Below are 27,862 nucleotides of genomic sequence, written 5' to 3'. Positions count from 1 at the left end.
ATTCCACAGCGGAGCAAAACGAGATTTGCTATTAAGAAAAGGCATTTACCCTTACGAATGGGTGGACTCCATTAAAAAATTCTCTGAAACACAATTGCCACCCAAAGAAGCCTTTTACTCTAAACTAGACGATAAACACATCAGCGATGAAGACTATGCACATGCTCAAAACGTTTGGAAGGTATTTGGATGTGAAACGTTTAAAGATTACCACGAGCTGTACAACATCTCAGACGTGCTCATTTTAGCTGATGTCTTTGAAAATTTCAGAGACACTTGCATAGAAAGTTACGGTCTAGACCCTCTTTGGTATTACACCTCACCCGGTTTGGCTTGGGATGCAATGTTAAAACTAACTGGAATTCAGTTAGAGCTTCTAACCGATATTGATATGCTTCTCATGGTTCAAAGAGGGATACGCGGCGGAATATGCATGATCTCAAACCGATATGGAACTGCCAATAACAAATACATGGGAGACTCGTACGATCCTTCACAACCATCGAAATTCATTCAGTACTTAGACGCTAATAACCTTTATGGGTGGGCCATGTGCAAACCTCTTCCTGTTAGAGGATTTAGATGGATGGCTGAGGATGAACTTTTAAATTGGAAATCCATGCCTTGTATTCTCGAAGTCGATTTAACCTATCCTGAAAGTCTACACGATTTACATAATGACTACCCTTTGGCTCCTGAAAGATTAAAAATTGATAAAGTCGACAAGCTCGTTCCCAATTTAAACAACAAAGCAAAATATATCATTCACCATGAAAACCTAAAACTCTATGAACGATTGGGTTTAGTCATCACCAAAATTTATCGTGGTATCGCCTTTGAAGAAGAACCCTTCATGAAAAAATACATTGATCTCAACACCAATAAAAGAAAAGTCGCTAAAAACGACTTTGAAAAAGAATTCTTTAAACTCATGAACAACTCCATGTTTGGAAAAACCATGGAAAATATTCTAAAGCATGTCGATATTAAACTGGTCACCACTAAAAAAGAAGCCTTAAAATTATCCAAAAGCCCTCGATATGATCGCTACACCATTTTTGATGAAAAACTCATCGCAATTCATATGAAGAAAACACAAGTCACTTACGACAAACCCGTTTACTTGGGAATGAGCGTCCTGGACATAAGCAAAACTCTCATGTTTGAACATCATTACGACTACATGAAGCCTAAATACGACGATCGTGCAAAACTACTCATGACTGACACTGACTCGCTCATTTACGAAATCAAAACAGATGATTTTTATCAAGAGATTGCTGATGACGTACTTGAAAAATTTGACACGAGCGACTTTCCTAAAGATCATCCCGCCATTCAAAACGCTGGATTCAAAGTAGGCGAAAATAAAAAGATCATTGGCAAGTTCAAAGATGAAACCGCTGGAAAGCAAATCACGCAGTTTATTGGTCTTCGACCCAAACTCTACTCTTACTACATCCCTGAAGAAATAGATGATCAAGAACATAAAAAATGCAAAGGTGTTAAGAAGTGCATTGTTAAAAATCACATCACTCATCAAGACTACTACGACTGCTTAATGACTAAACAAGAAAAACTCACCACCATGAACGTCTTCCGATCACGTCATCACGATGTCTACACCGAAGAAATCAACAAAGTCGCACTCAGCGCTAACGACGACAAAAATTCATCTTAGAAGACGGAATTCACACCTTGGCTATCGGACATTACAAAACAAGGCAATAAAGAAGAACAGGCATCTTGAAGAACTGGTATAGAAATAACATGATTATTTTTATACTTCTTCTTGATTTTTAAAGACGACTCTTAAGTATTGGTTTTGTCCAAGAACATGATATGAAGTGTTCACCATTTTTTATGCATCCTTAAGTATGGGAATGGGTTAATGCGCCAGAACCGCCTTTTCCCTATATATTATATATATATATATATATATATATATATATATATATATATATATATATATATATATATATCTATACATATATATATATATATATATATATATATATATATATATATATATATATATATATATATATATATATATATATATATATATATATATATATATATCAATAACCTAGCGAAAATTTCTTAGATAAAATAAAAAATTAGTATTGAGAGAATTCGTATTTATTGAAGTTCATATATCAAATTTATTCAACTCTCATACAAGATGTCGTCATTTAAAATTTATTTCACAGCTAAATACGGAGCTGAACTTTATAAAGAAACAAAAAAATTACAACAAGCAAAAACAAATATGGCAAAATCGAAGAATCAATATATCTTTCTTCAAAAGTGTGTAAAACATAAATTAATACCAAAGTCGCTTCGAGTTGTATGTCCAATAAATAACAAAAGAGGAAGAGACATAACTAAAAGGTACCGTTTTGAATTACTAATATGCATTAAAAACGATTCTAGAACTCGTTATTTTAATCAAATAAAATTTGTTAAAGATATCCAAAACTATTTATATAAAAAATTAACTCAAGATGATTATGAATCTGTCGAAAATGTTACTGAAAAATCCCGAGAAAAAATGTTTCTTAAATCTAAATATCGTCTGATCAAAAAATTTAATATCTTGAAAAATATAAATTTAAAAGAAAAAGCTGAGACTCCTTCATTTCTTAAAGATGTTGTACTAAACCTATGTGAAACGGAAATACCTGAAAACCACAGAAATCTTTTAGAACTAGGACCTAAATTTGTTCCAACTATACAAAATATACCCTATTTAGACATTATTTCAGTAACAGAATCCACTGCGTCAAAACTAGAGTATTGCAACAAAATTGAGAGTTCACAAGACTTACGCAGAAACGTGTTGAGGCAACTTAAAATGCTTAAACCACAAAAAAACAATAACTTAAATTATAAACAGAGGGAAGCATTAAAACAAATAAAAGAGGACAGAAACATTGATATATACTCTTTTGATAAAGGAGCAGGTTTTGTTAGAATAGAACACAACAAAGCCATTGACAAAATTCGTCAAGAGATTGGCAAAACAAAGATAATTAAAGAGGACCCTACCATTACATTTGCTACTAAAATTAGAACTTACCTATCAAAATTGAATAAAAAAGGGCGATTTACCAAAAAAGAATATGAAAGTCTTTACCCAAGCGACCCAGTACCGCCACGTATGTATGGTGTAATTAAAGCGCACAAACCGGAAAAATCCTACCCTATGCGATTAGTAGTTTCAACCATCGGGACACCAAGTTATGGAATATCACAATATCTAGTAAATATATTTATACCAATCTTAGATAAAAACATAACAAAGTTAAAAAATTCGTCAACTTTTGTAAAAACAGCTAAACTCTGGAATATATCAAATGATGAAATACAGGTATCTTATGACGTTGTCAATTTATATCCATCAATTCCTCTGGGAGAGGCTACAAAAATTCTTCTTGATATGTTAGAGCACTTCCCAAATTTAAATAAACTAACAAAACTAAGCGTTTCAGAAATAAAATCACTAATAGAACTGTGTTTATATAAATGTTATTTTTTATGGAATGAAGAAATTCACGAACTTGTAGATTCAGGTCCAATAGGACTTTCACTCATGGTAGTACTTGCGGAAGGTTTCCTGCAATTTTTTGAAAATAAAGCAATCAACATTGCGCTTCATTCTAATCCACCGTTAGAAATAAAATCGTTTTTCAGGTACGTAGATGATAGCCATGCAAGATTTACAAATAAAAATAATGCCATCCGTTTTCAACAAATATTAAACAGTCAACATCATGCCATCAAATACACAATTGAATTGGAAGATGAAAACAAAAGATTAAATTTTTTAGACATCCAAATAACAAATAACCAAAAAGGTAAATATGATTTCAACATACATCGAAAAAAAGCAATAACAAATATTCAGGTTAAGCCCAATTCAAACCACGATCCAAAAATCTTAGAAGGAATATTTAAAGGATTTATTCATAGAGCTTTATCAATTTGCTCTAAAAAATTTTTAAATAAAGAAATCGATTTCCTAATAAATGTGTTTGCTGAAAATGGATACGAAAAGAAGAAATTACAAGACCTTGCAAATATTGTTATAAAAAAACGACACTCAAATAATGAAATAGTTTTATCTAACAACGAAGCAACAATGCCAACTATATCACTACCGTGGATCCCAATATTATCACCAAAACTTCGAAAAATCTTTAGGAAAGCAGGTTACAGGGCAGTCTTTAAATCCAGTGCAAATCTTAAATCTTTGCTAACTTCGCGCAACAAAACTAAACTACCATCAAATAGCCATCCCGGAGTATACCTAATAGAATGCGAGTGTAAACAAAAATACATCGGCGAAACAAAAATGAAAATAGCAACAAGAACAAAACAACACCAAAAAAATGTTTTTGAAGAAAAATTAGAACAATCTGCAATTGGGCATCATAAAATTAAATGTTCATGTAATATAAAATGGGATCAAGTAAAGACGTTAAAAGTAGAACCCAAAAAATTTGAAAGAAAAGTTCGAGAGGCAATCGAAATTCAATTCAACAACTGCGGACCTAAAAATGGAGGTATGAATTTAGATGATGGTCAATATGTAAAAACGAAATTCTGGACGCCATATTTTTTATACCTACGTAATATTAAAGAAGCCCAATTAAAGCAAAGTTTAAAGAAGCCATTAAAAAGTGACGTTACCGTTAAAGTTTGTTTGTAATTTAATTTATTATCAATTTGTAATTAAAGCTGAAGATGCTAGTATCAATAACCTAGCGAAAATTTCTTAGATAAAATAAAAAATTAGTATTGAGAGAATTCGTATTTATTGAAGTTCATATATCAAATTTATTCAACTCTCATACAAGATGTCGTCATTTAAAATATATATATATATATATATATATATATATATATATATACAGACGTCGCTGCGTATTCTATTAACTTACAAAATTAGGCCATTTAATCATAAAATAATTATGACAGGGAACTTAATGATTCCTCGCTCAAGGTCATTAAGCAAAATTAACAAAACTTTGTTAAAAAACTGTTTTTGCTTTATCAAAAAATTTTTTTGTATGTTAAAATGGAAGAAAACGCAATGAATTATTGACCAAACCAATATTTTAAGTTAGAGCATGTAAACAAAAACTTGAACTTTTGAACTTTCATAACATTTTTAGAACTTTCTAGAATGTACTTTCTTAACTTTCTATGACTGTCCAGTAATAGTCATACAAGCATAAAACCACAGGTGACTCGAACCAACAACCCGGTTATATGCTTTAGTAAGAGAATATCGGATTGTATTTATTTAGATGATTTTAAGAGGTTGTTTGCACCCAGCAGGGGCATTTTGTCTTGTGTGTGGAAAAACATCTTACTTTTAAATTTATATAGTTAAATACATCTACTATTTTACAGGATGGTAAAATAGAGAAAAAAGAGCCTTAATTTTTCTACCCGGTGAGTTTAGCAGCTACCAAATTCTTCAGTCAGCAAGATGGGCTGTGCTTCTGCAGCAATGTGATGAGTCTATTCATACTTATAGGTATCCCCTGCAACCAGAGTAAATTGTTTTATTTAAAGACAGTTCATCCCGGAGTCTAAAAGCCGTACTGCTTCTTAATGGAAATAACTAACCGTTTCCCTTTAAAGCTCACTCTATATATCTCAAAGAGGGTTACATTAGTATCAAGATATTGCTGCCTTGAAGTATGAGGACTATGGATGAGTGGTCATCGGAGACTTGAAAATGGTGCCATTCCAAATGATCTTTAAGGCGGTTTCTCAAAAATTCCTTTTTTCATTTGCTTCTGAGACAAACGTGACTCTAAAGCGCACTATCAGAGAACCACCAATGCTTATTACCAATGCTTATCAAGTCCTCAATGCTTATCAAGACCTCATTAAGCAACTTGTTAATGCTCTTCAAAAGTAGTCAGTAACGTTTAAGTGGCTCCAAGATCTAGTTCCAAAGCTGTATGAGGTGACTGGTATCTTTGTTGGACTGCAAGTTAGGAAGATCATAATGATTATAAATATAAATGAAATAAGATCAGGAATGTAACAAATTTGTCGAGCTGCTGAACAGGACGGAGAAAACAGCTTTAAGTAGTTGTTCATGGTTTCCTGAAAAATCAAAAGAGAGCTTGGTGCAATTGGCTCAAACTCTCATAAACAATTACGCCGAAATGGAATCCAGAATGTCTCTCAAAGTCTGTATCCTTGACTCTCATCTTTACCAATTCAGGTAGAACAATTCAACAAGCTCAACAAGATGACCACTTTCATCAAATTGTTTTTGACTTTGAACGTCGTTACCAGGACATTATTACAAAAGCATGATGGTATGTGTGTGTGTGTGTGTGTGTGTGTGTGTGTGTGTGTGTGTGTGTGTGTGTGTGTGTGTGTGTGTGTGTGTGTGTGTGTGTGTGTGGGTGCGTGTGCTACATTTTGGGGCTTCTTCGAGAAAACGAGTTTCATTACACTCACTCATTTATAAACCTTTTTTACTTGACTTTCATTGTCTATTTATAATACAAAAATTTTTTTATCAGAATGCCGAAGAAATATATAGCAGTTTCCTTGTTTTATGATCTTTTCCTGGGCTGTTATCATAAAATCAAAGTTTGTATTGAGTGTTGTTGTTTTTCGATGGTCTGTAGACATAAGTAACTAAAGTATAACACTTGAAAACCAAAAACAAAAATTGTGTTAAATAGTGTAATATAATAAACTGAATGAGTCACCAAAATGACAGGTCACCGAAATTTGATTCTAAAATATTTCAAATAAAAGTATTTTTAGAAATAATAATATTTTTGTAAACAAATGTTTTAGGAGAAAAGAACAATCTAACAGTCTCACCATGATATGAAAGATCACCTAATTTCAACTCTATTAAAAGTATTTTGTCAAGGATGGACAGAAAATTGGTAATCACTAAGGACCTCCTTGAGAAGCTGGAGAAAACTTGGTTGGACATCCAACTCAAATTATGCATGAAATTTTTCAAATCTATGCATGAGCACGTAAGAACTTGCTGGAAAGCTAGAGTTGGTAGCTTTAAATACAGACGTTTGTATTTCGTCTATTTTCAATTTCTACTTTTGAATATTATACATTTACCATTGTGTCTATTATTTATTTATTTTTTTAAGTATTAGTATAACTAACAACAATTAAAAACAAATAAAAAAAAATTGTATGCTACTCCGACATGTGTTCTTGACTAAATCGACTATGTTTTACTCAAATTTAAAGTCAGAATTGTGTTAGTGCGTATGTAGCATTTCTAAATATACTTCAAAATGGTTTAACCATCTGCTTTTGCGCTTTGTGACTTTGAAGAAACCAACAATAATCCCCAATCAGTTTGGATTTAAAACGTTCCTGATCTCTCTCCTCAATAGTAGTCATTCCTTAGTGAAATCTTTAACAATGTTCATTGCTTACAGCCCCTTAGTGAAATCTTTCACTATGTTCATTGCTTATAGTCCCTTAGTGAAATCTTTCACTATGTTCATTGTTTACAGTCCCTTAGTGAAATCTTTCACTATGTTCATTGCTTACAGTCCCTAAATTATCTGAAAAGAAGAACAAATGCAAGTGTACGAAATGCATTTTCGAAGACAAGTGACATCCCATATTTCGAAAGAGCTTTTTGATTTAAAGTTTTTCATAGCTTTTTTTTTCACACTTTTAAAACTTCTGAAATACTTGAACTCTCATTTGCTCATTTAAAGCTAATAATTAATTAGATGGTTTAAATCATTAGATGAGATGACATTAGCTTTAACTTAGTTAACAATAGATGATTACTTTTTTTTAGCATGAGATTGATTGAGTCAAACTCATAAGTGTCATTTGATGTCTTGCTTTTTAAAATGCGAACTTTAAGACTTTCGCAAGTGTCGTTCGATTTCACTTTTTCAATCTTGCTACACGGCGATCTTTCATATATAGATTTTCCAAATATCCGTGGATCTGGAAATTACCAAATAGTGAAACAACTCCATGTAACCTATTTAAAATGTTATATACAATGCGAATTCACCTTACTTTGTAAATATAGACTTGTGCGCTATACAGTCAGAACGTCGTTCTTTTGTTTTCAAAAAAAAAAATGTTGTTTTGACAAAACCATGCAAATGAAATTCACTTTTAAGATTATAGACGTTCGGGGCAGATAATCGACGTTCGGGGGCATTTAAAAATACACACGAAGGAACTAAGGAACTTTGATTTTTTTTTTTTTTGACAGTTAGGAAAATTAAGACCTGTTTTATCAAGAAAAGTAAAAAGAGAAAGGTTTGTTATTTTTGTTATGGAGAATTTACTATTTAAAAAATCAGTCTTTTTTTAGAACTTTTTAGCCGAATGCCTCAAAAGATTCCAGGTCTGCAAAATTATTTAACTTTAGAGAAATAATTGTGTCTGTATTTTGTTTAAATAAATAACGAGATAATTTCTTTCTGTATTTTGTTTCGTTTTATAAAACTTGGTGTTTTTACTGTTTCTTTCTTTAATCTAAAGTACATTTCTGATATCGCCAGAAAATAATCAGACTCAAATCGTAAACGAAGTTTACAAAAATGAAATTATTTTCTATAATTTCAAAGAAAGTGAAGAGAAAATAAGGTTATGGTTCTTCGAGCTGTAATGGTATAACTGGAATTAGTTACTAATAGTAATTGTTCTTCTTGTTTAGATGAAAAAGTTATTATGGGATAGTGTAGTAAATATTGGAGTATCTGTTGAAGAATTTTATTCAGGGTCCTATAAATGCAATAAAGGCTACAGTGAATTCCGGAAAATTATAACTGAAAGTGATCAGTTTGATTGTTTTTGCAATGCTTTATAGTCAGGAAATGGTCAGTCAATGTTTGAACGTGTTTCAAAAAATGCTTAAGATAAAATTGGTATGTCTTTGTCTGTGAATCCGAGGATTGCGAGTTATGGATTAAAAAACTTCCAAATGCAACTTTGTGTTTACAGATTATAAACAAATTTATGCTCAGCACTAGCCTAAAGATGCAGAATTAAAAAAATTCAAAGGTGGTAGTTTTGTTCCAGTGCATCCTCCATCAGTCTTTAAAGTTATACCAGTGTCTTGTATTTCAATAGTGTTTAGAAAACAAGATGTCACTGGAGTTCAAAAACTTCAAAAAAATGGATGCTATTCAATTTAATTCAATTGTAAAAAACTTGAAGTCAATGATAAATAACTGTGAAGAAAAATTTTATTTTGTTGAAAAAGAAAAAAATACATCTTTAATATCATATGAACATTGTGAACCAAAACCTACGTTTTTAATATATATAACTTTAGAAGATTCTGGAGGTATTTATTTACTTTTTAAACAAAGGAATTATTAGATATTATTCTCAACTGGAGAATGCTGTTGATTATGTTATTAATAATGAAACAGATTTGAGCAAGTTATATTAGGCATCAAGTCACCAAAACCAATTGAACGACAAAATTTTGGATTAGTTTTCAAAGTTTTTTGTGATGAAACAGTTGCAGCATTACGTGTTAAAGTTCCTGAAGCTAAAGATACTGCACTTTTTATTGAAACAGTTGTCAAGTGATGGCTTATTGTCAACAGTAAATCAAAAGGTCTAGATATTAGATTAAATGATATTCGAAGAAAGCCTATTACTTCAGTCAATGATTGGCAAATAGATTTCTTAGAGAACTATATTTCTTATTTTGTTAAAAATTTGAAACGCGTAAATTCAAAATTAAGAGAGAAAAAGTTAACAATGGTTACTGCGAGTGCTTTGCAAAAAACTTCTAAAAGATTAGCAAACTGTGCCAAGTATTTGTTGAATTATGGTGCATCTTATGTATTGCTAGGACATATGCAATTAGATGCACTAAAAACAGTTTAGGAAATATCAGCAAGGGTCAGGCGGTTCATCTGATAATTGTTCAAAATGTTATTCAAAAATTTAGAATCGACAAAACTGGAAGGTTGCTAGATTTTACAATATTTCCTCTTGCTCACCACCACTATGATAACTGTGAACTTGATGTGGAGTTTGATATGTCAATATGTGAAAATTTTCAGGTTCAATTGCCAAATGAATGCAAACAAGGGCTTTTATATATTTCAGGTTTTATTGCTTATAAACTTCCAGAATTACATTCAATTTTAGAAGAAACAGACGCCTTTGATATGTTTCAAAAATATGGAAATTTGATTAGTTCTTTGAATTAGAACCTGTCAGAAGGTTCTCTAAGTCTTCCCCTTCTAGACAGGGGAAGACTTAGAGAACCTTCTGACAATTAAGTCTTTGTTATTTATCGTTTTTTTATATTTGAAGTGATACTTGTGAGTAAAGTTTCACTATTGCTATGCAAGAGAGGATTAATTGACATTTTTATTAACTGCAATAGTAAATTTCAATTGCTTGTTCGAAGTGTTAAAAAAGTTTGCTGCATTTTGGCAAACATTTTTTTAAACAATTATTGTAAAAAACACTCTAAAGATTTTGGGAAGGAATGTTTAATAAAACAAGCAAAACTTTCAACTTTAAAATAAAATACTTTGAGTTAAAAAATTCAGAATAATTTTAATAAAATAAAGTTAACATATTTTTTTTTCATCAAAAAATTTATTATTTGTATTACAAGTGTTAAACAGCTAAAATAAACATATAGTTATAAAAATGAGAAATATTCATTTTTAGCTAAACTCTTTAAATTTTTATTTCAATTAACTTATTTATAAACTTAAAAAAAATTCCTACAATGTTTACTTCCGAAATTTAATCAAAATGTTTTGTCCTAATAAAGCTCTTTATTTGTTTCTGAAGTTTGTTTACATAAGCAAGGATAAAAAATAATTTTAACCGTAAAAAAGTCGGCCTTCACTAATTTTACGGAAAATGAGCTGTTGCGGCCTGTTAAAGGCCTTGAAATTACGGAATAAAAAAATCTCATAAAAATAAGACCGAATGATAAAAAACGGACAATCTCAAAAAATTTACGTAACAAGTCAAATAGAAGATCGCCGTCCTAAAAAATGTCATTAATTGCATATTCCGTTACATACTGACTTTTCTTGTGGCGAAAAATATCCACTCCGCATCAATATTCAAATCAACTTTATAATTTAAAAAAACTTTAAATTTTTACGAATTTTGTATCGTGCAGCACAACCATCTGAAAAATGATTTATCAGATAAACGTTGGTGTTTCGGAATGCTGTGAAATTTTATGGAGACATATACAAATATTTTCAAAACTAGAGTTTAACTTTTCTTTAATGCTGCTTATTTCCAACTGTTTACTAAAAAAAATTTGTTATTCACTTTCAGGATTGCTTTTTTTAACATTTTAACTTCCTCTTCATTGCAGTTTCTGCATAAAAATGGTTTTTTGGGACAACACAAGCCCATGGCTTTTTAAATTTCTTAGCCTTTTAAGTGAAACTATAAACTTACGACCTAAAATTAAATCATAAAATAATCTCTTCTATTTACTCAGCCCAGCACTAATCTTACGCTTACCTTTATTTGTTTTTCCTTTTAATGCTCGTCGTGTTTATGAAGGTATTACAACATTTGTTTAATTTCATAAACAACACCAAAATATTTTTCATGATGAATGCATATTGTTGTAACTTTTTAGACTTTTTACAAATTTACTTAAATAATAGGTTTTTCATAAAGTAAATTTGAGAAACCTGTAGACAAAGTGTATTTATATATACAAAAGGCTTTAGTCAAAATAATCCGTTAATCACCTGTTTCAGTTCATGTTCATTATAAAATTCTTCGTTCTTTATGAAGTTGTCTACGACTCTGAATTATAATTCGTTGGACAGATGTCTGGCGAATAGGAGGGTGAAACAGAACTTACCATTCCAGCTCCATTAGTTTCTGTTATTGTTATGGAGTAAAATAATATTCATTCGATTATTTTCCCACTTTTCATCGCCACATAGTAAATTACCGAATACAAAAGAGAAGCTTGCGGGGGTTTGGATGTTCTGGAATAGTTTATCAGGATTCTGCCATTAGTACGTCTGTCGTAGTTTGTCCCTAAAAATCCACTTCTCATAAGCAGTGAGGATGTGGTTAAATAAAGGATCTTCTTTGTATTGCACAAGCAGCAACAAGCTAATAATGGTTCACTGAACTTTGTCTCTCTCCAACAGTTTGCATGGAATCATTTTTAAGTTTGTCGAGGTGGGAATCCACTTGTAGGTCGTCGAGGTTATCTTCGACTAATATGAAAAGTTGCGTTCATTATCCTAATACAGATTTTGGAAAATTCTAAAGATAAAACTACAACTGATGCATTCAAAACAAAAACTAAGCAATATTTTGGAATGAGCATAAAACTCGTTTTGCCTTTTAACAGCATTCGGCTTAAGTCGGACCAAATTTTGGTATCCAATCTTTTGAATACTTTTTGACAAGCCCAATAAATATTTTAAAAAACATTTAAAAAGTGCATTCCAAAATTTAAATCTAAACTTACTCAAAAACTTTCTTGGTTTCATGATATTGTGTTGAAGCGTGCGTATTTATGCAGAAACTTTTGCGTCATACGTTTTTGAAACAGTTTCGCGAATATTGTTTTTAAAGTAAGAAACAACACGCAAAAATTTTGATGTCGCACGCGCGTAATTTTATGTGGTTTATAAAACGTAATCTAAAGTGCTTTTTACGTAAAAAGTTTAATCTTTTTAAAAGTCAAAAGTTTGAAGCATTAAAATTTAAAAATAAAATTTAAATTTCTGTGCGTACGTATACGCGCACGCAATCGTACACATACAGTGAAGTACGCTATTTAGTCATCGAAAAAACATTATGTAATAATTGATTTATCAGAATGTCAGAAAAAACCTTCCGCTATTTTTTCTCAAGCTATGACTTATGAAATTTAACATCTCGTTTAAAAAATCGGCGAAGTACTCATATAAAAAATAAATGGTTAGGATTTACTTGAAGTTCGTTAAGGGATTTCACTGGTAGGGCGATTAGAGTAGGCGTTTGAGCTAAATGGAAAATGTCCCTCAGGCTTAGATAATTATAAAATTAAAGACTAATTGCATAGCTAATGGATGTTTCAGGAACAACTATCAAAGTTAAGATTTGAGGTTGGAATTTGGCTTGGGGTTAGTTAAATTAAATTAAGTTATTTAAAAATAATAGGCATTTTTTAGCTTCTACTTTTTTCCTCGGGGATTATTTTCTAGAACCGTTAATAAGTATATAAATTCTTAACAATAAAATAAAATTACCCATGAAAAAGTCTTCAGACTTTTAATTACTATGCACTATTTTTATCTTTCTCCCAAAAACAAAAAATGCCCCAGTGGCTCATCAATATTTTAATTCCGAATAGAGAAATAATGAAAAAAAAAAAAAAAAAGAAAAGGAAGAAATAGTCATCTATAAGTTTAGATTTTCAAAAGAAAGTAATTAAGAGAGAAAAATTTTATCAAAACTATTTAACACAAATACTTGTTAACGCATAGTCATAATTACGTAGTTGGTCATACTTACAATAAGAAAATTTAAAATTGGATGAGATTTTTACCCTCTTGGGAAAGTGTTCAATAAATATTTATGCATGAGATACAAACGAGAGGAGTTAAATAAATACTTTGATTCACGACCGCGTAAGGAATTAACTGATAAAAATAAACATAGAGCTTAGCGGTGAAGATATAATTGCATGCGTCAACAAAGAATACTCATCTCAGCTATACGACATATATTGGGGAACAGTATACACATTCTGAACAAATCAGGCGTGTCATCAAAATAAATACGAGAAGGAATTTCTATTAAATTTTAACGAACATACAACAAATTTCCTAAAGTCATCTGTCTCTTCAACAAATTTCAACAGTCGACGATCATGTGGTGGTACATCTTTGCAATAGCAGTTTATGTAAACTGCGCTCCAATCGCTGTTGAAGGTAGTACTGTAACAATAAATTAAGTCATAAATTTAAAATCCTTTTTGTACATCAGCCTAGATGTGTTGCAGCGGTTGAAAATATCTCTGTGATAACAGAAAATAAGTTTTAAATAAGAAAAAAATCATTTTTATTAGTTTTACTGTTATTTTTTTTTATTACTTTTATGTTTATTGTAATTACTAAAAAGGATTTGCTTTATATTTTCACGTTAGGAATCTATCCTGAAGTGAAAATAAGTTTATATTTCTTGAAAAAATTCATAAATAGTAGCAATACTGTTTTTCAACATGTATTTATCATTTGAAGTTTGACCATTATTTGGATATTAAGCTAAGTTTATCACTCAAAAAAAAACAACCTGTTTTCAATCTTGAGTTAAAATTTTGTATACTGGTAACATAATCCTATGAAAACTGACCATGATTAATCTACGTTTTTATGTTTGGGAAGCTTAAAAAGCTGTTCGATTAAATAAGTTTGTGTTTATAACTACATTCCAAGGTTGAATTCCTGTAAAATATTAATCTCTCGTTTACCAATATTAGTTTTAAAGCAATACGAAAATTTTTTCGCATTTTGTTTGTTTTTCAATTTTGTTTGCAATCGAAGAGTTGAATAAACATTTGGAGAAGTATGTCATAAAATCATCAAATGTTTCATAAGCTTCATGGAGCTTTTCATGGAGCTTTCGAACCTTATCAACAAGAGCCAACAGCCGCACTATGTTAACTAATGATTAATATTAAATAAATGATTATTAATTGTTCTATGACGTATGAGAATAAATTATTATAAGCAATTTCCACACCTTCATAAAAAATAAACTTTTGTAAAGGCGTGAAAATTGCTTAAAAAAAAAAAGTCAGATTCCAAATCTGCCAAGTTTTGTTAAAGATTTTTAAATAATAAATGATTTTTAGTTAAGAATAAAGTAAAATACGATTTATTAAACAAAGAAAATGAAAAATTTTAACCGAAGAGTTCTAAAACAACTTTTTGCTGAACCTCTAACAAAAAAAAAAAAAAAAAAAAAAAAAAAATTTCAGATTACACTACATAATTTATATTAGCGGGAAATATTAGAATTAAAACATTAACTTTAAATGATCGATGAAGATCTTTTAATCAAAATACTTAATAATTTGATAAATATTGATTGAAGGTTGTGAAAATGGTTCTCCATTTGATTAATATGCATAACACAATTTTAATAAAACATGCATGACAAAATTTACACAACCCAATGACTTCGTTCTACAATTTTCAACACTAACTGGTATTTTATGGTGATGTTTCATAGATAACGATGTTATAAGAAGATACCCTTACATAGTACGTAATGAAAACAGAATTGTTGCGTTAGTTGAAGTGCAGGGCAAAAACGTCAAAGGCGAAATTTGGTTTGATCAATGGGATGGTGATGAAACATATATTGAAGGTGATGAATCTTTGTTTTGAGGAATACAAAAAGTTGTTTTCAAAATGAAAAGTTCTTCTGTATATTTATTCTTCAATTATTTTTTAAGGATATGTGTCAGGACTTACTCCTGGTAAGCACGGTTTTCACGTCCATGAATTTGGTAAATTAACTGATAGTTGCAAAGACGCGGGTGCACATTATAATCCATTAGGTGTTAATCATGGCGGGAGGTCGGATTCAGTCAGACATGTCGGAGATCTGGGTAATATTGATGTTGGTAAAGACGGCGTAGCGCAAATTTCTATTAAAGATCCGGTCATTAATCTTTTTAAGCAGTATAGCGTACTCGGACGAGCCCTCGTTATTCACGCAAAAGAAGATGATTTGGGGAAAGCAAACAATGACGAGAGCAAAAAAACAGGAAACTCAGGAGCAAGAGTAGCATGCGGCGTAATTAAGAGAGTAATGCACTATTGATTTCTAAAAACAATTTAGATTATTTTCTGTTTGTTAAACCTCTTGTTGAACATTTTTATCAGATTCTTTTTCATTTGTTGTTCAGCAGGAAGATTTTTAAAGAGAAGCTTTAGGGTTATGTGGTTATAGATATTTATCTTTCTTATACATGAAATTTTAAGAATATATTTTCAAACTATTATTTATTGGTTATGACCTCCCGCCCCATTTTTCTTACTTAAATTTTAAAAATACACTTCTAATAACATTATTATCATTATTATTATTATTACTTATAATAATAATAATAATCAATAGTATTAATAGTATTAATTGTATCAAAAATACTAACAATAATAATGTTAACATTATCAATAACAATAAGCGTAGTAATGATAATAATAATAATAATTTGATTCCTACAACAGAAAGTCTCAGTTTAATCTAAATTAAAAACTGTCAAACGTCCATTTCATGGGTTAACCAAGTTTAACTACATAATTTCAGCGCGAGAAATTTAAAAAGATTTCAAACCCGCGTTTTCATCTGAAGCAGTATTTTTTTTTTAAAAGAAACTTTAAAAATGATTTTAAAGAATCATCTATGTTTCAATTTTTTAACATTTTGCGTTAATTTTAAAGTTTCGATCATAAATTTCGATTAAAACTTTCATTGTGAACTGTTTATAAGCTTAATGACGATTTAAATTTAAAAGTTAAGATTATATTTTAGTCTATATTGCTCATTTGGTTATTGATAGGTTTACGTCACCAACTCAAACTTCGGCCGTTTTTTGAAATGAGAAATGATTGTAACATCTTAAATCATCTTTTAACCCAAAATGATTTCGCGCATTTTTTTCATGAACATCTTAACAATTTATGTTTCGGAATTACAAACGTTTCGAGGGTACACATACTTGTCTAACAAAAAATCGAATCAAAAGACAGTTTACATTTGCTTCAAACTTTAAAAACATATACCGTTTAAAACATTTTATAACTAAAGATGTTCAATTGTGTCTTATTCAAATTTTTTTTTTTTTTTTTTTACAATTATTCTTAACTTTGACAAAAAAAAAAAAAAAGAAAAAAGAAAAGAATATGCAGACCTTTAAAAATTTAATTGATAAAAATGCGATATAAATAGGTTTGTAAAAACTCTGTTGAATGTTGCAATAATTAAGGTTTTATATAGAAAAATAAAAATTAAAAAAATTCGTTACATTTGCTAAATCCGTCAGTTCGTCGTTTAACGAAGTAATTAACAATAGCAGCAAATGAGTAGTCGAAGATGTAAACAACTACCTGCCTTAGTTTTTGCATCGCTGCATACTTTCAAGAGATATACTTAAACGAGGGTAATAAATCGTCCTTTTGTTTTGGAGAGAAGAAAAAAAAAAAAAAAAAAAAGAAAACTATGAAACAAAGTTACAATGATTTATTTTTTTAGCCTTTCACTGTTCATGTTCGCAGGTAATTTTTTTAGCCTCTCACTGTTCATGTTCGCAGGTAATTTACTTTTTTAGCTACCTTTCACTGTTCATGTTCGCAGGTAATTTTTTTGTATATTTTTCGAAATGGAACCTACTAGATAGTGAGAAACAAATCACTAAAAACTTCTGTCGATCTAAAAGTAATTAGTTGTGATTCCTTTAAAAATGTTAAAAAGTACACAAAGAAAATTCAATAAGTATTTTTTTGGGTAATGTTTTTAAAATCATTTCAGCAAACTCATAGCATTGAGCAAGACATCAAAGATAACAATTAGGGTTGAAGAACAATTGATATAGTAATGATTAAGCAAAGATTAGAGCAATCAAGAAATTGGATACAAAACTTGAATATAAAGAACCATTTAATGGGTCTGGCTGATTAAAGTCATCTTAAGAAAAATTTACAATTTGTTTTAAATCGTTTTAACCTATTCTTACATTTTAGATGCAACTGTATTCATTGCTGAACATGAAAAAGAGCCAGTTTTTATTCCAGACACTGGAAATACTTGGTTCAATGGCTATCATAAACAGGAAATAAGCCCTCATGTTGTAGAAACAGTTCCGATTGGGAAACCATTCATCCCAGATAAACATTCAATTTATAAAATATACGACAAAAATATCGACGATGGTCCTCTAAACGATTTTTTTGCTCCCAGTAAATTAGACGACCAAACAAGTTATAAAAAATCGCCAGAAGCTTCGGATAAGAAGGATGGCCTTTTAGAAGATTCTTTGTATGGAGTACGCCTTACTGGTGATATATCTGGGCTTGCAAATGATGATCTTCCATCAATAATGAAAGGATCAGCGCCTGAACATATGAGAGCTGGTTTGAGTAAAATCGGAACATTAGAAAACATCGCTTCCCTGTCGCATATTCACATGCTGGAACCTAATCCTATTAATTTAAACTTTCAACCAATGGTAATTCATGATATAACTGGTACAGTTGGAGGTAGTGCGTCTTTCAGCCAACAAGAACAAAGTTCTAGCTATATTACTACTGGGCGCAACAATGGAATTGGACAAAGCATTCCAAGCGAAGTTACAAATAGCAGAGAAGCAGATAAAACAATAAACAACGATTCAGGAACAATATCATCATCTGTGATTTTGGGAGGGCAGAATGAACAAATGAGCCAAGCAACATTTTCATCAATGGATGATTCTCAATATCACGTAGAAAGTAATATTCCTTCTGAAATATATTCTTCAAGAGATGATATGCAAGCTGCTCCACAAAACTTAAGGTATCAAGTTAATAGTCTACCAATTACTTCAGTAACGCACTCAGTAACTATTCCATCAGTTGTAAATGCTCATGATGTGACTGTAGAATTAAAGGATGATGGGGGAAACTTTCTGAGAAACCAAAATGTAATGAATGCGATTCATATTTACACAAATCCTGAAAAGAATGATGCTGATACCACAGAAGTGCTTCCAACACCATCCTCGATAGGAACTTCTTCAAATGATGCAGTCGATAACGTAAAACAAGCTAGTAACAAAGTTGATGAATTGTCTTCTAAAATTGTTTTTTCTGAAAAAACAACAAGTTTGGAAAACAAAGAAACTTTAAAAACAACAACATCACCTGGATTGAAACAAATTTCGAAAGGAGATTCAAAACATCACCATCATCAAATAACAATTGACACAGACACTGGGGAAGTTGTACGAGAAGAAACTCCTGAAGAGGATGATAGCAAACAGCACTCTGCTGTTAAACCTTTTCCTCAAAAAACTCAACCAGGAAACCCAACTGATCAACCTTCTCCCACTCTTCCAATAGTAGGCACAGAAGAACAACGCATAATGGCGCATGTAGAAAAAGCAAAAGAAACAAAACATTATAAGCCAGTTTTAAAAGAAAACGAAAAGGAAGACTTTATGAGCACTCCTAGTAAAAGTGACCAAAGTAATAGCGATCGCATAAGTGATGGAAACAAGATGTCATTAGACTCAACTGAGTTAGATAAACCCCCTTTGAATGAAGAAGATAATGTTAAAGAAAAATTTCCAAAGCCAAGTCACACTTTTAACAAATTACATTCAAATAACTTCCGCCATAGATTAAATCTTCATAACATTCATGCGCTTGACAAAGCAGTCAATGAAAAGCAAAGAAAATTATTTCACTCTTCCGTTCATAAAATTAACAAAATATTAAAATATAATTCAAATGATTATCTTGATGGCCCAGTAGATTCAAGTCTAAATTCTGAAGACTCAGATGAGCAAGAGTTATCAAATAATAAAGATAGTTTGCAACATAATACTGGCAAAACGAATTTTGAAAAATTGCTTCGGTTTCCAATACTTAATCTAAATAAAAAGCTACGCTACTCGTCACTACTTCATCCAATTCATCACGCAAACTATTTGCATTCATTTAAACCAGAACTTAATTCTTACGATATTTTAAAAAAAAACAGCCGTCATCATAATGAGAAGCATTTACAAAACTCCAATCAGGACAAAGAAATCTTGAAAAAAATTCAGCTTTCAGAGTATGATAAAGAAGATGCTGATGATGAAGATGATGATAATCCCGATGATCTTGTAAATTATGAGAATGATGATGCAGATTTGATTAGTTCACCAATAAAAGCTCTAACTGTTTTTGAAGAAAACACTGCTTATAAAAAACCGAAATCCATCAAGTTTGCTCATCGTCGTCACGAGACCAACAATGACGTTAATAAGGTTAAAAACGCAAATAACGAGAAAAAAAATTTTGATTCTGAAAAACATCGTTCGAAGTTTAACGTGCATGATAATGTATTACATCATTCGCATTACAAAGAATATGAAGTTGGATCTGATAATGAAGGAAACGGCTTAAAAGAAAAAGTATATCATATTCATAACCACGTTCATAACGAGCAACATATTCATATACATAAAGGAGATCGGATTGGAGAAAAAGGTGGTTTTAGATATCTTCGCTTGCACAAGGTAGGTTCTACTGACCATGAGCATCATAAAAGCCCAGAATTAATCAATAGAGCTGAAAACAGTACATCATTTAGCGATAGCGAAAATAATGATAAAGAAGATGAAAGATCAGATGAAGACGCTGACAGAGAAGCTATGGAGCTGCTGAAAAGCTACGCCAAAAGTAGAAACAATCATTTTAGTGACAAAGGTATTTTTAATATCTCAACAAGTGCGGATGACTACGAGAGAAATCATTACAGCGATCCTGAAAGAAACTCAGGATATTCGTCTCAAAGATCAGAGACAAATGTTGACAAAATAACTCAAAGTCAAAAAGTGTCTCTTAAAGCCAATGATTCTCTGGAGGAAGAAGAGAGCAACGCAGTTGAAGATCCAGCGTATGGGTATTCAAAAATGGTTGATCAGGTAAGATACCAGTCAAACAAGCCTCAAAGTTTTCTTTCTCCTTCCGATGATTTTGATCATTTACATGTTGATGAAACTGAGCCAAATAAATTTGAAGACAACGACTATTTAAATATTAAACGACGCAAGAAAAATCATCGATATTATTTTGAACCAAAAATTAAAAAAGCCAAAGAAGTTGTTGAGCCTACATACATGGTTCATGGCGACCCACATGGTGATGGTTTTGGATCTGCAGTTATTGATGGCCCAGCCGAGCTTGGAGGCAGTTCGTCAACCAGTGGAGCTAAAACTGGTTTAAAAGACGCAGAAAGTGGTGCTGTTGTTTCACATTTGCACGAGGAAGAACCCAAAGGTATCGACGGAAGTAAACGAAATATTCCACCTAATTCGTTCGAAAAAACATCAAACGATTCATCTCATGAAAGTAATTCGAGTGATTTAAGTGATAAAGTAAAAACTGAATCCAAAACGAACGATCAACTCAAGCAAAACGAAAAGGTATACGTCGAAAAAAGTTCTTTAAAAGTAGTAAAAACGAATAAAGAAGATAGCGAGAGTACTTCTTCATCTAAAAATAAAGATGATAAAAAGGTTAATAATATAAAGGCGAAAGATATGCTCAATGAAGATTCAGAAAACGGAGAAGATGAAAAGCTAAAAGAAAACTTTCAGGGTGATAAAAAAAAAGCTCTTTTGGTTGATGACTCTTTTACATCTTTTGATAAGAATAAAACAAATAAATTGACAAGCAAAGTTATAGAAGGCACCGAGTTATCAGAGGAGAATAAAGTCGAACACAGCAATCATAAAAGTTATATGAATGAAAGTGAAAACAAAAATGCTCAAGCTTTAAAAGAAAAATTAGCAACAAACGATGCTGCCGTAAATAACAAAGAATTTAACAGTGTCAGTGTAGATAAAGTTATTACAAAGATAACAGACGACAGCATTAAAGAAAAAAAAAAAAAGGAATATGACGCAAAGAAGGGAAGAAACCAAAAAACTATATCTGACAAAGAAATTCAAGAATCAGATTACCCTAAAAATGAATCTACCTTAACTGATAAAAAAAATGTTCCCGATAATATTTCTTTACAAAGTGGTGAGAGCAATGATCTGAGTTTTAAAGCGCAAACTTGGCTCAACGAAATTTCAAACGATTCTAACTCTTCTGAAAATACACAAAAAAATGATTTTAATTTGACAGACAATTCATTAGCACAACTTAATATAAATGGCGCAGAAAGAGATGATTCCAAGCTTATGAAGCTTGTTCAACACAGTTTAAAAAAGAACAGTACAGTACTTCGATCAACCGCTTTAAAGCATCTCGCGCACGATATTTTTTCTCCGAAGGTTTCTAAAAACAATTTTACAAGAAAAAATATCTCGAAGGAGCTGGTAAAAAATCTTAAAACTGTTCCCGAAGTAGAAAGGTACAACCTTCTTCACATGTCAGACGAGAGACCCATGTTTAAAGAAGTTAAGCCCACTCTGCTTGCAAATGTAAAAGATAATCTAATGAATGTAGACCTTGACGGGATTAGAAGTCTGGACACCAAAATTAAGAGCATGAACTTTCAGTTAAACAACATTGAAGACTCGAATTTTGCACAAAAACTTAAACTCGACTTAGATACAAAATCCACAAGCTTTCTCATTCCTGATCATCAAAAAACTTTACCTTTATTGAATCCGGGGCATCCAGATGATATAAATGGATTAGATAAAAAAAAAAGAAACTTAAGAGCGAAATTTAATATCCTGTTAAATCCATCTCCAACTATAGCGATGAGCAAATCGTATTCACAGCTGATACCACAGCCTTACAAATTTGAAAAAGGATTTGATAAAAGCATTATCTTAAGGCATTCTGCTGAAAGAGAAGAAAAAACGCAGGGTTTTAGCGATCAAGCCATGAAAATTAAAGGCAACGAAAATGATCTTCAACTTCAACCTTTCTTTATTGCTAGCCATCTGAAAAGATCAACCAAAGCAAGCAATAGGCACGCTAACCAACGTAAAAAAAACATTGATTCCAAGGATAGTTTTTTTGGTTTGACATATTTTAATAAAAAAATACCACCAAGCGATGAGGAAATATTACCAGTAAAATTGGGCAAGCAAAACACTTTAAAAGCATACGCATGGCAATAATTGCGGAGTTTGATTTGTCAATACAAAAAAACTCACTAAACTGACGAAAACTTCGTTTCAATCGTTTTAAAGGAAGTTAAGAAAGAGCGTTCACAAAGACAGTTATAATCAGCATATTGAACCATATGAAAATACTGACATTTATCAATTCTTTTTACACAAATTGAAAAAGCTAACAAATAAAGAAAACGGCTAGAAACATCATATTAGCTATCTTAGTCGCGTTTTGTAATTATTATTCCACGGACGATATGGCTTCTTGTTCAAAGGTAATCCAGCGCCAAACAAACAGCAGGATATAGACAACACTCCGCTACAAAAGTGCACCAGAAAACAAAAATAGGAAATGTCATTTGGAGTTTTTAAGAAGACTATAAATAATCTTAAATGAAAACTTATAAGGCATATTTTTTAATCGCCTCATTTTTTGCTACTGAAAACTAATTGTAACATTTTAAAACCTTACATCAATATTTGCTAATACACTCACATTTATTTTGTTCACAAATAAAAAAAATACAACCTGACAAATGAAAATGAATTTCTTCAGAAATATTTTTTGGTTTTAAAAAGAAACCTAACAGTTCACATACTTTTCAGAGTCTATACCTTGTATTTGCTCATGCATTTTTCCCGTGTATAAGTCCATGTGTGAATCTCTTTTTTTTGTGTTTATACCATCTAAAACAAGCTGCTTAAAGTATACAACTTGTAAAATATTAAATTCTTCACCTGTGCTAACTAAAAAGTTCCCCACTACCTCTTTGGAATATGTATACTAGAATGATCGGCTTCAGTTTCAGCTAAAAGTTCATAAATGTTGGTTTAAAACTCGTTTATGAGTTACAATTGCGTACAAGCCGCTTTGAAGCATTCTAATAATACAAATAAAAGTAAGCAGCCTCAATCTGATGGGATTAATGACGTAAAGAAGCTCAATTCTACATCTCAACTAAGAAATTTGGGATGTTAAATAGTTTACTTTGTCTTAGAAATGTTTGTACGCAAAATTATGATGAAAAAATCTGAAAATTAAAAAATATTATCCCATAACTAACGTCAAACAGAAACGTGATAATAATGATAAGGTAATCAAATTATAAGCGATTATGCAGGTTTCCATTATTTGTTTCACTTTGTCTTCAAAAAAAAACTATAACCCTGACAATAAGGCAACTTTCTATATAAACTGATTATGATAAAAGTTACCAATTAATTACTTATCGGCAAACGAGAAAAACTTAATTGTTTTTTTTAAAACCTTTTCAATTGACCATTTTATCATTTTAATTCTTTTTTTTAATGGTGCATTTCTTTGTTCTATTATTATAAAGTCTGAATTGAGAGGATACGCATCATGCGAACTTTGAACAACAGAAAGTTTTGTTTTTCATCGTTTTTATCTCGACCATATTAAAAGACTTAGCAGATTACTTCTTCAAACAAGTTTATCTCGTTAAACGTTAGAATCGCACAGAAAGGTGACAACGTTTTCTCTTATTCGGCTTCTTTGTTAAAAAGGTAAACTTTTAGGTGCTAAACTTTGAATCAAAGTAAACATCTATATTTCTATGGAAACTATTAAGGCTCAAGTAACTAAACTCATCTTTTTTTTTTTTTTTTTTTTGAAAACAAATCATTCTAAAAAATGTTTTTTTTTCTTTAGGATATCCAAAGATTCAGTTACTACGGCGATGAAAGTAGCTACTGTCAAGAGATTGTAATTTCATCTTCGAGCATTCTCACAAGAAAGATAAAAATGTTTCATGCATCAAGTATGGAACTAAAAAATCCCAAATACGTTAAAATTTACCGGTCTTCAAGTACTTCAGCTATCTCAACATCTTTGGATTTAGAGATAAATAGCAAACTTGAGAAAATATCCAATAATTATGCCGTTGAAAAAACACCATCGCGAACAATTTGGCAAAATGACTTTAAAGGTAGAGATAGGGCTCTAGACGGACGAAAACGTTCACAATCTGCTTCAATCACAAATATTCCTCCAGAAAAACTAAACACACGAAAAGGTCTCAAATTCAAAACTACAATGTCTACACGCTTTAACTTTTTGAGTCCACACAGCATTCCGATTCAAAGTGAAAAAAATCACAAAAGCGCTCTGAAGTTCAACAAAACATCAAAAATAATAAAATTCTGCAGCCCAGAATCAGTTCAACAAACAAACGGTATTTTAAAAGCTTCTGATGTAGATCTACCCACTCTCTTTTATAAACCGTTCATGAGACAGATTAGTGAATCTGAAAAAAAATTTCACTTAATACTTCGAGCAATTAAAACAAACGAATGCAAGCTAGTTAAAACATTAATTAAAAAGAAATTTATTGCAATGTCGGAAATTAGAAAAAGAGACTCTCTAATCCATGAGGCAGCTTATAAAGGTTGCCTGAAATGCATTAAATTATTGATTAAGAACGGTTCTTCGGTACACTCAAACGACGATGGAGGGTTTTCTCCAGTACATGCGGCAGTAATAGGAAAAAGCTTTGAAGTACTAAACCATCTTTTAGAAAGCGGGGCTAGTGCTAACTGTGTTTCTAATACAGGATGGTCAGCAATGCATTTAGTAATTGCCATGTCAAAAGATGATTCTATGCCAAGTTTAAAAATGCTCGATGCCTTAACTAAACACGGTGGAAATCCGTTCGTCAAGACTAGCTTAAACGTCACGCCTTTTCAATTATGCATTGACTTGAAACGTACCTTATTACTAGACTACTATATATGCTCATCTGCGGGAATTGTTGGAAAGAATTGTTAACGACTTGAGACATTTGTACCGAAAACACTTCAATTGTGTGAATTATCACAGTGAATTATCTTTAAATTAGTACTGTCTATGGCGGTGCTTTAAAAGATGCTTAGATAAAATTTCTCACGGTACTGAATCTCTAAATAAAGAGATGCGGATGGATGTTTATCCAAATAGGAAATACGCAAAAAAACGTTTTAATATCTAACAAACAACTTTAAGCTCAAAGTAAATCAACCTTTAGAAATTATTTTATCTTTCAAAATACAAATAGCTACGAATTATTCCACGCTTGTTTTCTAAAATATGTTTATTGAGACATAAACAACTGTTCATAGAAAAGTGATTTTCAATCGACTATTGATGTATCAATCAGTCGACTATTGATGTTAATTATCAGTAATATTATTTCAAAAATCAAGATATCTCGAAGATGTAAAACTCACAACTGCAGCTTTTTTTTAACATAAAACAGATATATTTGTTAAAACTAAATAAAACTAAATAAAACAGGTACTTGGTGTTTTTTTTTTTTTTATTCGAAACAACAAACTATTTTAAAACATCTAAAATGAAGCGTACAATCTATTTGTTTATTTTATTAAATTATTTGTTTATCTTATTAAATTATTTGTTTGTTTTATTAAACCACATTAAGTTCTTGCTCAAAATTCGACTATTAACTGGTTTTTTTTTGCAAATTATTGAAAATTGAGAGACAGTGCTATAAATAAAGATATTTTGGAAAGCTCGAGAACTCATGCGCAAGCGTGGGTCGTCTGCACTAGGGAATGTCATCGGGATCCCGCTCGGCCGCCGAACGGGTACTTTCAAAAACGTTTCCGGGTCCCGAATCCGTTCGGGTATAGATCCGTTAAATACCCGATAGCCCGATCACCCGAAACAATGATTATCGGGTACCCGTTCGAGTATTAAACTTTTTAATACCCGAAAACTCGAACCCGTTCGGTTTTTGGCTTTATCACCGTTAGGGTTCCGAAACTTAGTAAAAGAATTTTAAAAATTGCAAAAGTCGCAAAAGTTGTTAAAAGCCACTAAAGTTTGCTACGAGTTATTGCTCACGGTAATTTTAACATCTTTTGAAGAGTCTGTGAAATTTATGAACTAAAATTTAAAAAAGTTAGCTTTCTAAACACATTTGTTGCTTAATCATCATAGAAATAAAACACTGGCAAATATAGCATTTTCACCTTTGAATTTTTACCTAACACTAATTACAAAACAAGCATTTAAAATGTGGAGATGTACTGTTTGTTTTCATGAGTTTCTTAGCATAAAATAAATTGAAAGAAATCTGAAGTTTTTCAGCCTTCAGAGGATCCATGCGATTTCTGAGCCTAGACATAAAGTTCTCCTTTCAATCCAATCGCGCTCTTCCTCTGCTTTTTTGGCTGATAATGCTCCAAATTGTGAGTGCCGATGACTCTCATTGACAGAAAATGGTTCAATCTCGGATTCTTTTTCCTCACTTTTGCCGAATTAAAATTCTTTGATGGCTTCTTTAGGATCCTTGATCAAATTCTGGAGACTGAATTTAGTTTCTTTTGAACTTCTTTGAACTTAGCTTTCAAGAACTTGGCGTAAAATTCGTCTGAAAAATATATAAGAAAATTTAAAAAGTTTAACTTTTATGTGCAAAAAGACTTTTTAAGGGCAGACATTCAGATTTATTCATACTTTAACCAATCTTTGCTTAGTTTGGCTCCTGAAATTTAAAACTATTTGCATTACTTCTAATCATTTGTAGCACTTATTTATATTAGCAACTTTAGAAGTAACTTTTGACAATTGGCTCATATAATGGTGGATTGGAAACTTGTACAAAAGTAGACTACAGCCTATATGTAAAAGTAGATTGCAGCCTATAGAATACAATATTACAATGCAGTTTTTGACTAAATATTTTAAAATGATTTTTCATTTACATTTGGTCCAAGTAGTTGGCAACCAGGTAGACAACTTGTCTGGAATTCTTTGAAACTTTAAGCGATACTTGAAAGTAATTAGTAGCCTGTGTAAAATTTACAGGCACTAAATAAAAAAAGTAAACTAATTGGCAATTTATTACCTGGCTTTTTGGCTTCGCTATCATGGGGAGGCAGGTCAACTGGATCTGAAGATAGTTTTGGATTTTCTTTTTCACGCTCACTTCCTTCCTCGTTTTCAGTATCAACATCGCCTAGACCTTGTGATAACAGAGTACTTCACTGCCT

The 27,862-nt window shown here is 31.3% G+C and overlaps 8 protein-coding genes and 1 long non-coding RNA gene across 14 annotated transcripts in view; 8 read left to right on the top strand and 1 right to left on the bottom strand.

Moving 5' to 3' along the window:
- The window catches only part of LOC145181042 (cysteine-rich protein 2-binding protein-like), a 400,331-nt gene that overhangs the window by 50,458 nt on the left and 322,011 nt on the right, over window positions 1-27,862 (top strand). The window lies entirely within an intron of this gene.
- LOC145181378 (liprin-alpha-2-like) overlaps window positions 1-27,862 on the top strand; it is a 391,227-nt gene that overhangs the window by 50,458 nt on the left and 312,907 nt on the right. The gene's annotated exons all lie outside the window — the stretch shown is intronic.
- Window positions 1-27,862, top strand: part of LOC145180864 (tyrosine-protein kinase ABL1-like) — a 324,834-nt gene that overhangs the window by 50,458 nt on the left and 246,514 nt on the right. The gene's annotated exons all lie outside the window — the stretch shown is intronic.
- Window positions 1-27,862, top strand: part of LOC145181231 (uncharacterized) — a 313,564-nt gene that overhangs the window by 50,458 nt on the left and 235,244 nt on the right. The gene's annotated exons all lie outside the window — the stretch shown is intronic.
- The window catches only part of LOC145181932 (hamartin-like), a 175,945-nt gene that overhangs the window by 50,458 nt on the left and 97,625 nt on the right, over window positions 1-27,862 (top strand). The window lies entirely within an intron of this gene.
- LOC149883113 (uncharacterized) lies at window positions 10,604-13,490 on the bottom strand. Its single transcript, XR_016456212.1, has 2 exons — window positions 12,497-13,490; window positions 10,604-12,288 (listed from the first exon to the last, which is right to left on the bottom strand). It is a non-coding gene; the product is annotated as an uncharacterized LOC149883113 (long non-coding RNA).
- On the top strand, window positions 13,615-16,027 carry LOC145182013 (superoxide dismutase [Cu-Zn]-like). Its single transcript, XM_090099746.1, has 3 exons — window positions 13,615-13,946; window positions 15,250-15,387; window positions 15,476-16,027. Exons 1-3 carry the CDS (start codon window positions 13,886-13,888, stop codon window positions 15,844-15,846), a joined length of 570 nt encoding a protein of 189 aa, XP_089955872.1. The 5' UTR covers window positions 13,615-13,885; the 3' UTR covers window positions 15,847-16,027.
- Window positions 17,148-23,386, top strand: LOC145182012 (uncharacterized). Of its 2 annotated transcripts, none has more exons than XM_080057244.2 (2): window positions 17,148-17,300; window positions 17,766-23,386. In XM_080057244.2, the coding sequence occupies exons 1-2, from the start codon at window positions 17,261-17,263 to the stop codon at window positions 22,853-22,855; spliced, it is 5,130 nt and encodes a 1,709-aa protein (XP_079913370.2). In that variant the 5' UTR covers window positions 17,148-17,260; the 3' UTR covers window positions 22,856-23,386. The 2 variants fall into 2 exon arrangements, with proteins under 2 accessions (XP_079913370.2, XP_089955870.1); XM_090099744.1 differs by lacking the exon at window positions 17,148-17,300 and adding an exon at window positions 17,363-17,379.
- On the top strand, window positions 24,181-26,144 carry LOC145181933 (uncharacterized). 3 transcript variants are annotated; one of them, XM_080057139.2, is made up of 2 exons: window positions 24,181-24,376; window positions 24,522-26,144. In XM_080057139.2, exon 2 carries the CDS (start codon window positions 24,615-24,617, stop codon window positions 25,635-25,637), a length of 1,023 nt encoding a protein of 340 aa, XP_079913265.2. In that variant the 5' UTR covers window positions 24,181-24,376; window positions 24,522-24,614; the 3' UTR covers window positions 25,638-26,144. The 3 variants fall into 3 exon arrangements, with proteins under 3 accessions (XP_079913265.2, XP_079913266.2, XP_089955871.1); XM_080057140.2 differs by having other exon boundaries at window positions 24,183-24,336; XM_090099745.1 differs by lacking the exon at window positions 24,181-24,376 and adding an exon at window positions 24,382-24,447.

Source organism: Hydra viridissima, unplaced genomic scaffold (assembly GCF_058129835.1).
Source record: "Hydra viridissima isolate aposymbiotic clone 2 unplaced genomic scaffold, HvirCarnegie_v1 scaffold_10, whole genome shotgun sequence".
In the NCBI taxonomy this organism is placed as follows: Eukaryota; Metazoa; Cnidaria; class Hydrozoa; order Anthoathecata; family Hydridae; genus Hydra; species Hydra viridissima.
The sequence above is the reverse complement of the archived record's forward strand: the minus strand, read 5'-3'. Positions and strand labels throughout refer to the sequence as shown.

Bases quoted from the DNA above. Each gene is read 5' to 3' on its own strand.
- LOC145181933 (XM_090099745.1), top strand. From the start codon at position 24,427: ATGGAAACTATTAAGGCTCAA. The intron at 24,448-24,521 runs GTAACTAAACTC...TTTTTTCTTTAG, and splicing joins TGGAAACTATTAAGGCTCAA to GATATCCAAAGATTCAGTTA.
- LOC145182013 (XM_090099746.1), top strand. From the start codon at position 13,886: ATGTGGTGGTACATCTTTGCAATAGCAGTTTATGTAAACTGCGCTCCA. The intron at 13,947-15,249 runs GTAGTACTGTAA...GATGTTTCATAG, and splicing joins CGCTCCAATCGCTGTTGAAG to ATAACGATGTTATAAGAAGA. The intron at 15,388-15,475 runs GTGATGAATCTT...TTATTTTTTAAG, and splicing joins TGATGAAACATATATTGAAG to GATATGTGTCAGGACTTACT.
- LOC145182012 (XM_080057244.2), top strand. From the start codon at position 17,261: ATGATTTATTTTTTTAGCCTTTCACTGTTCATGTTCGCAG. The intron at 17,301-17,765 runs GTAATTTTTTTA...CTTACATTTTAG, and splicing joins TTCACTGTTCATGTTCGCAG to ATGCAACTGTATTCATTGCT.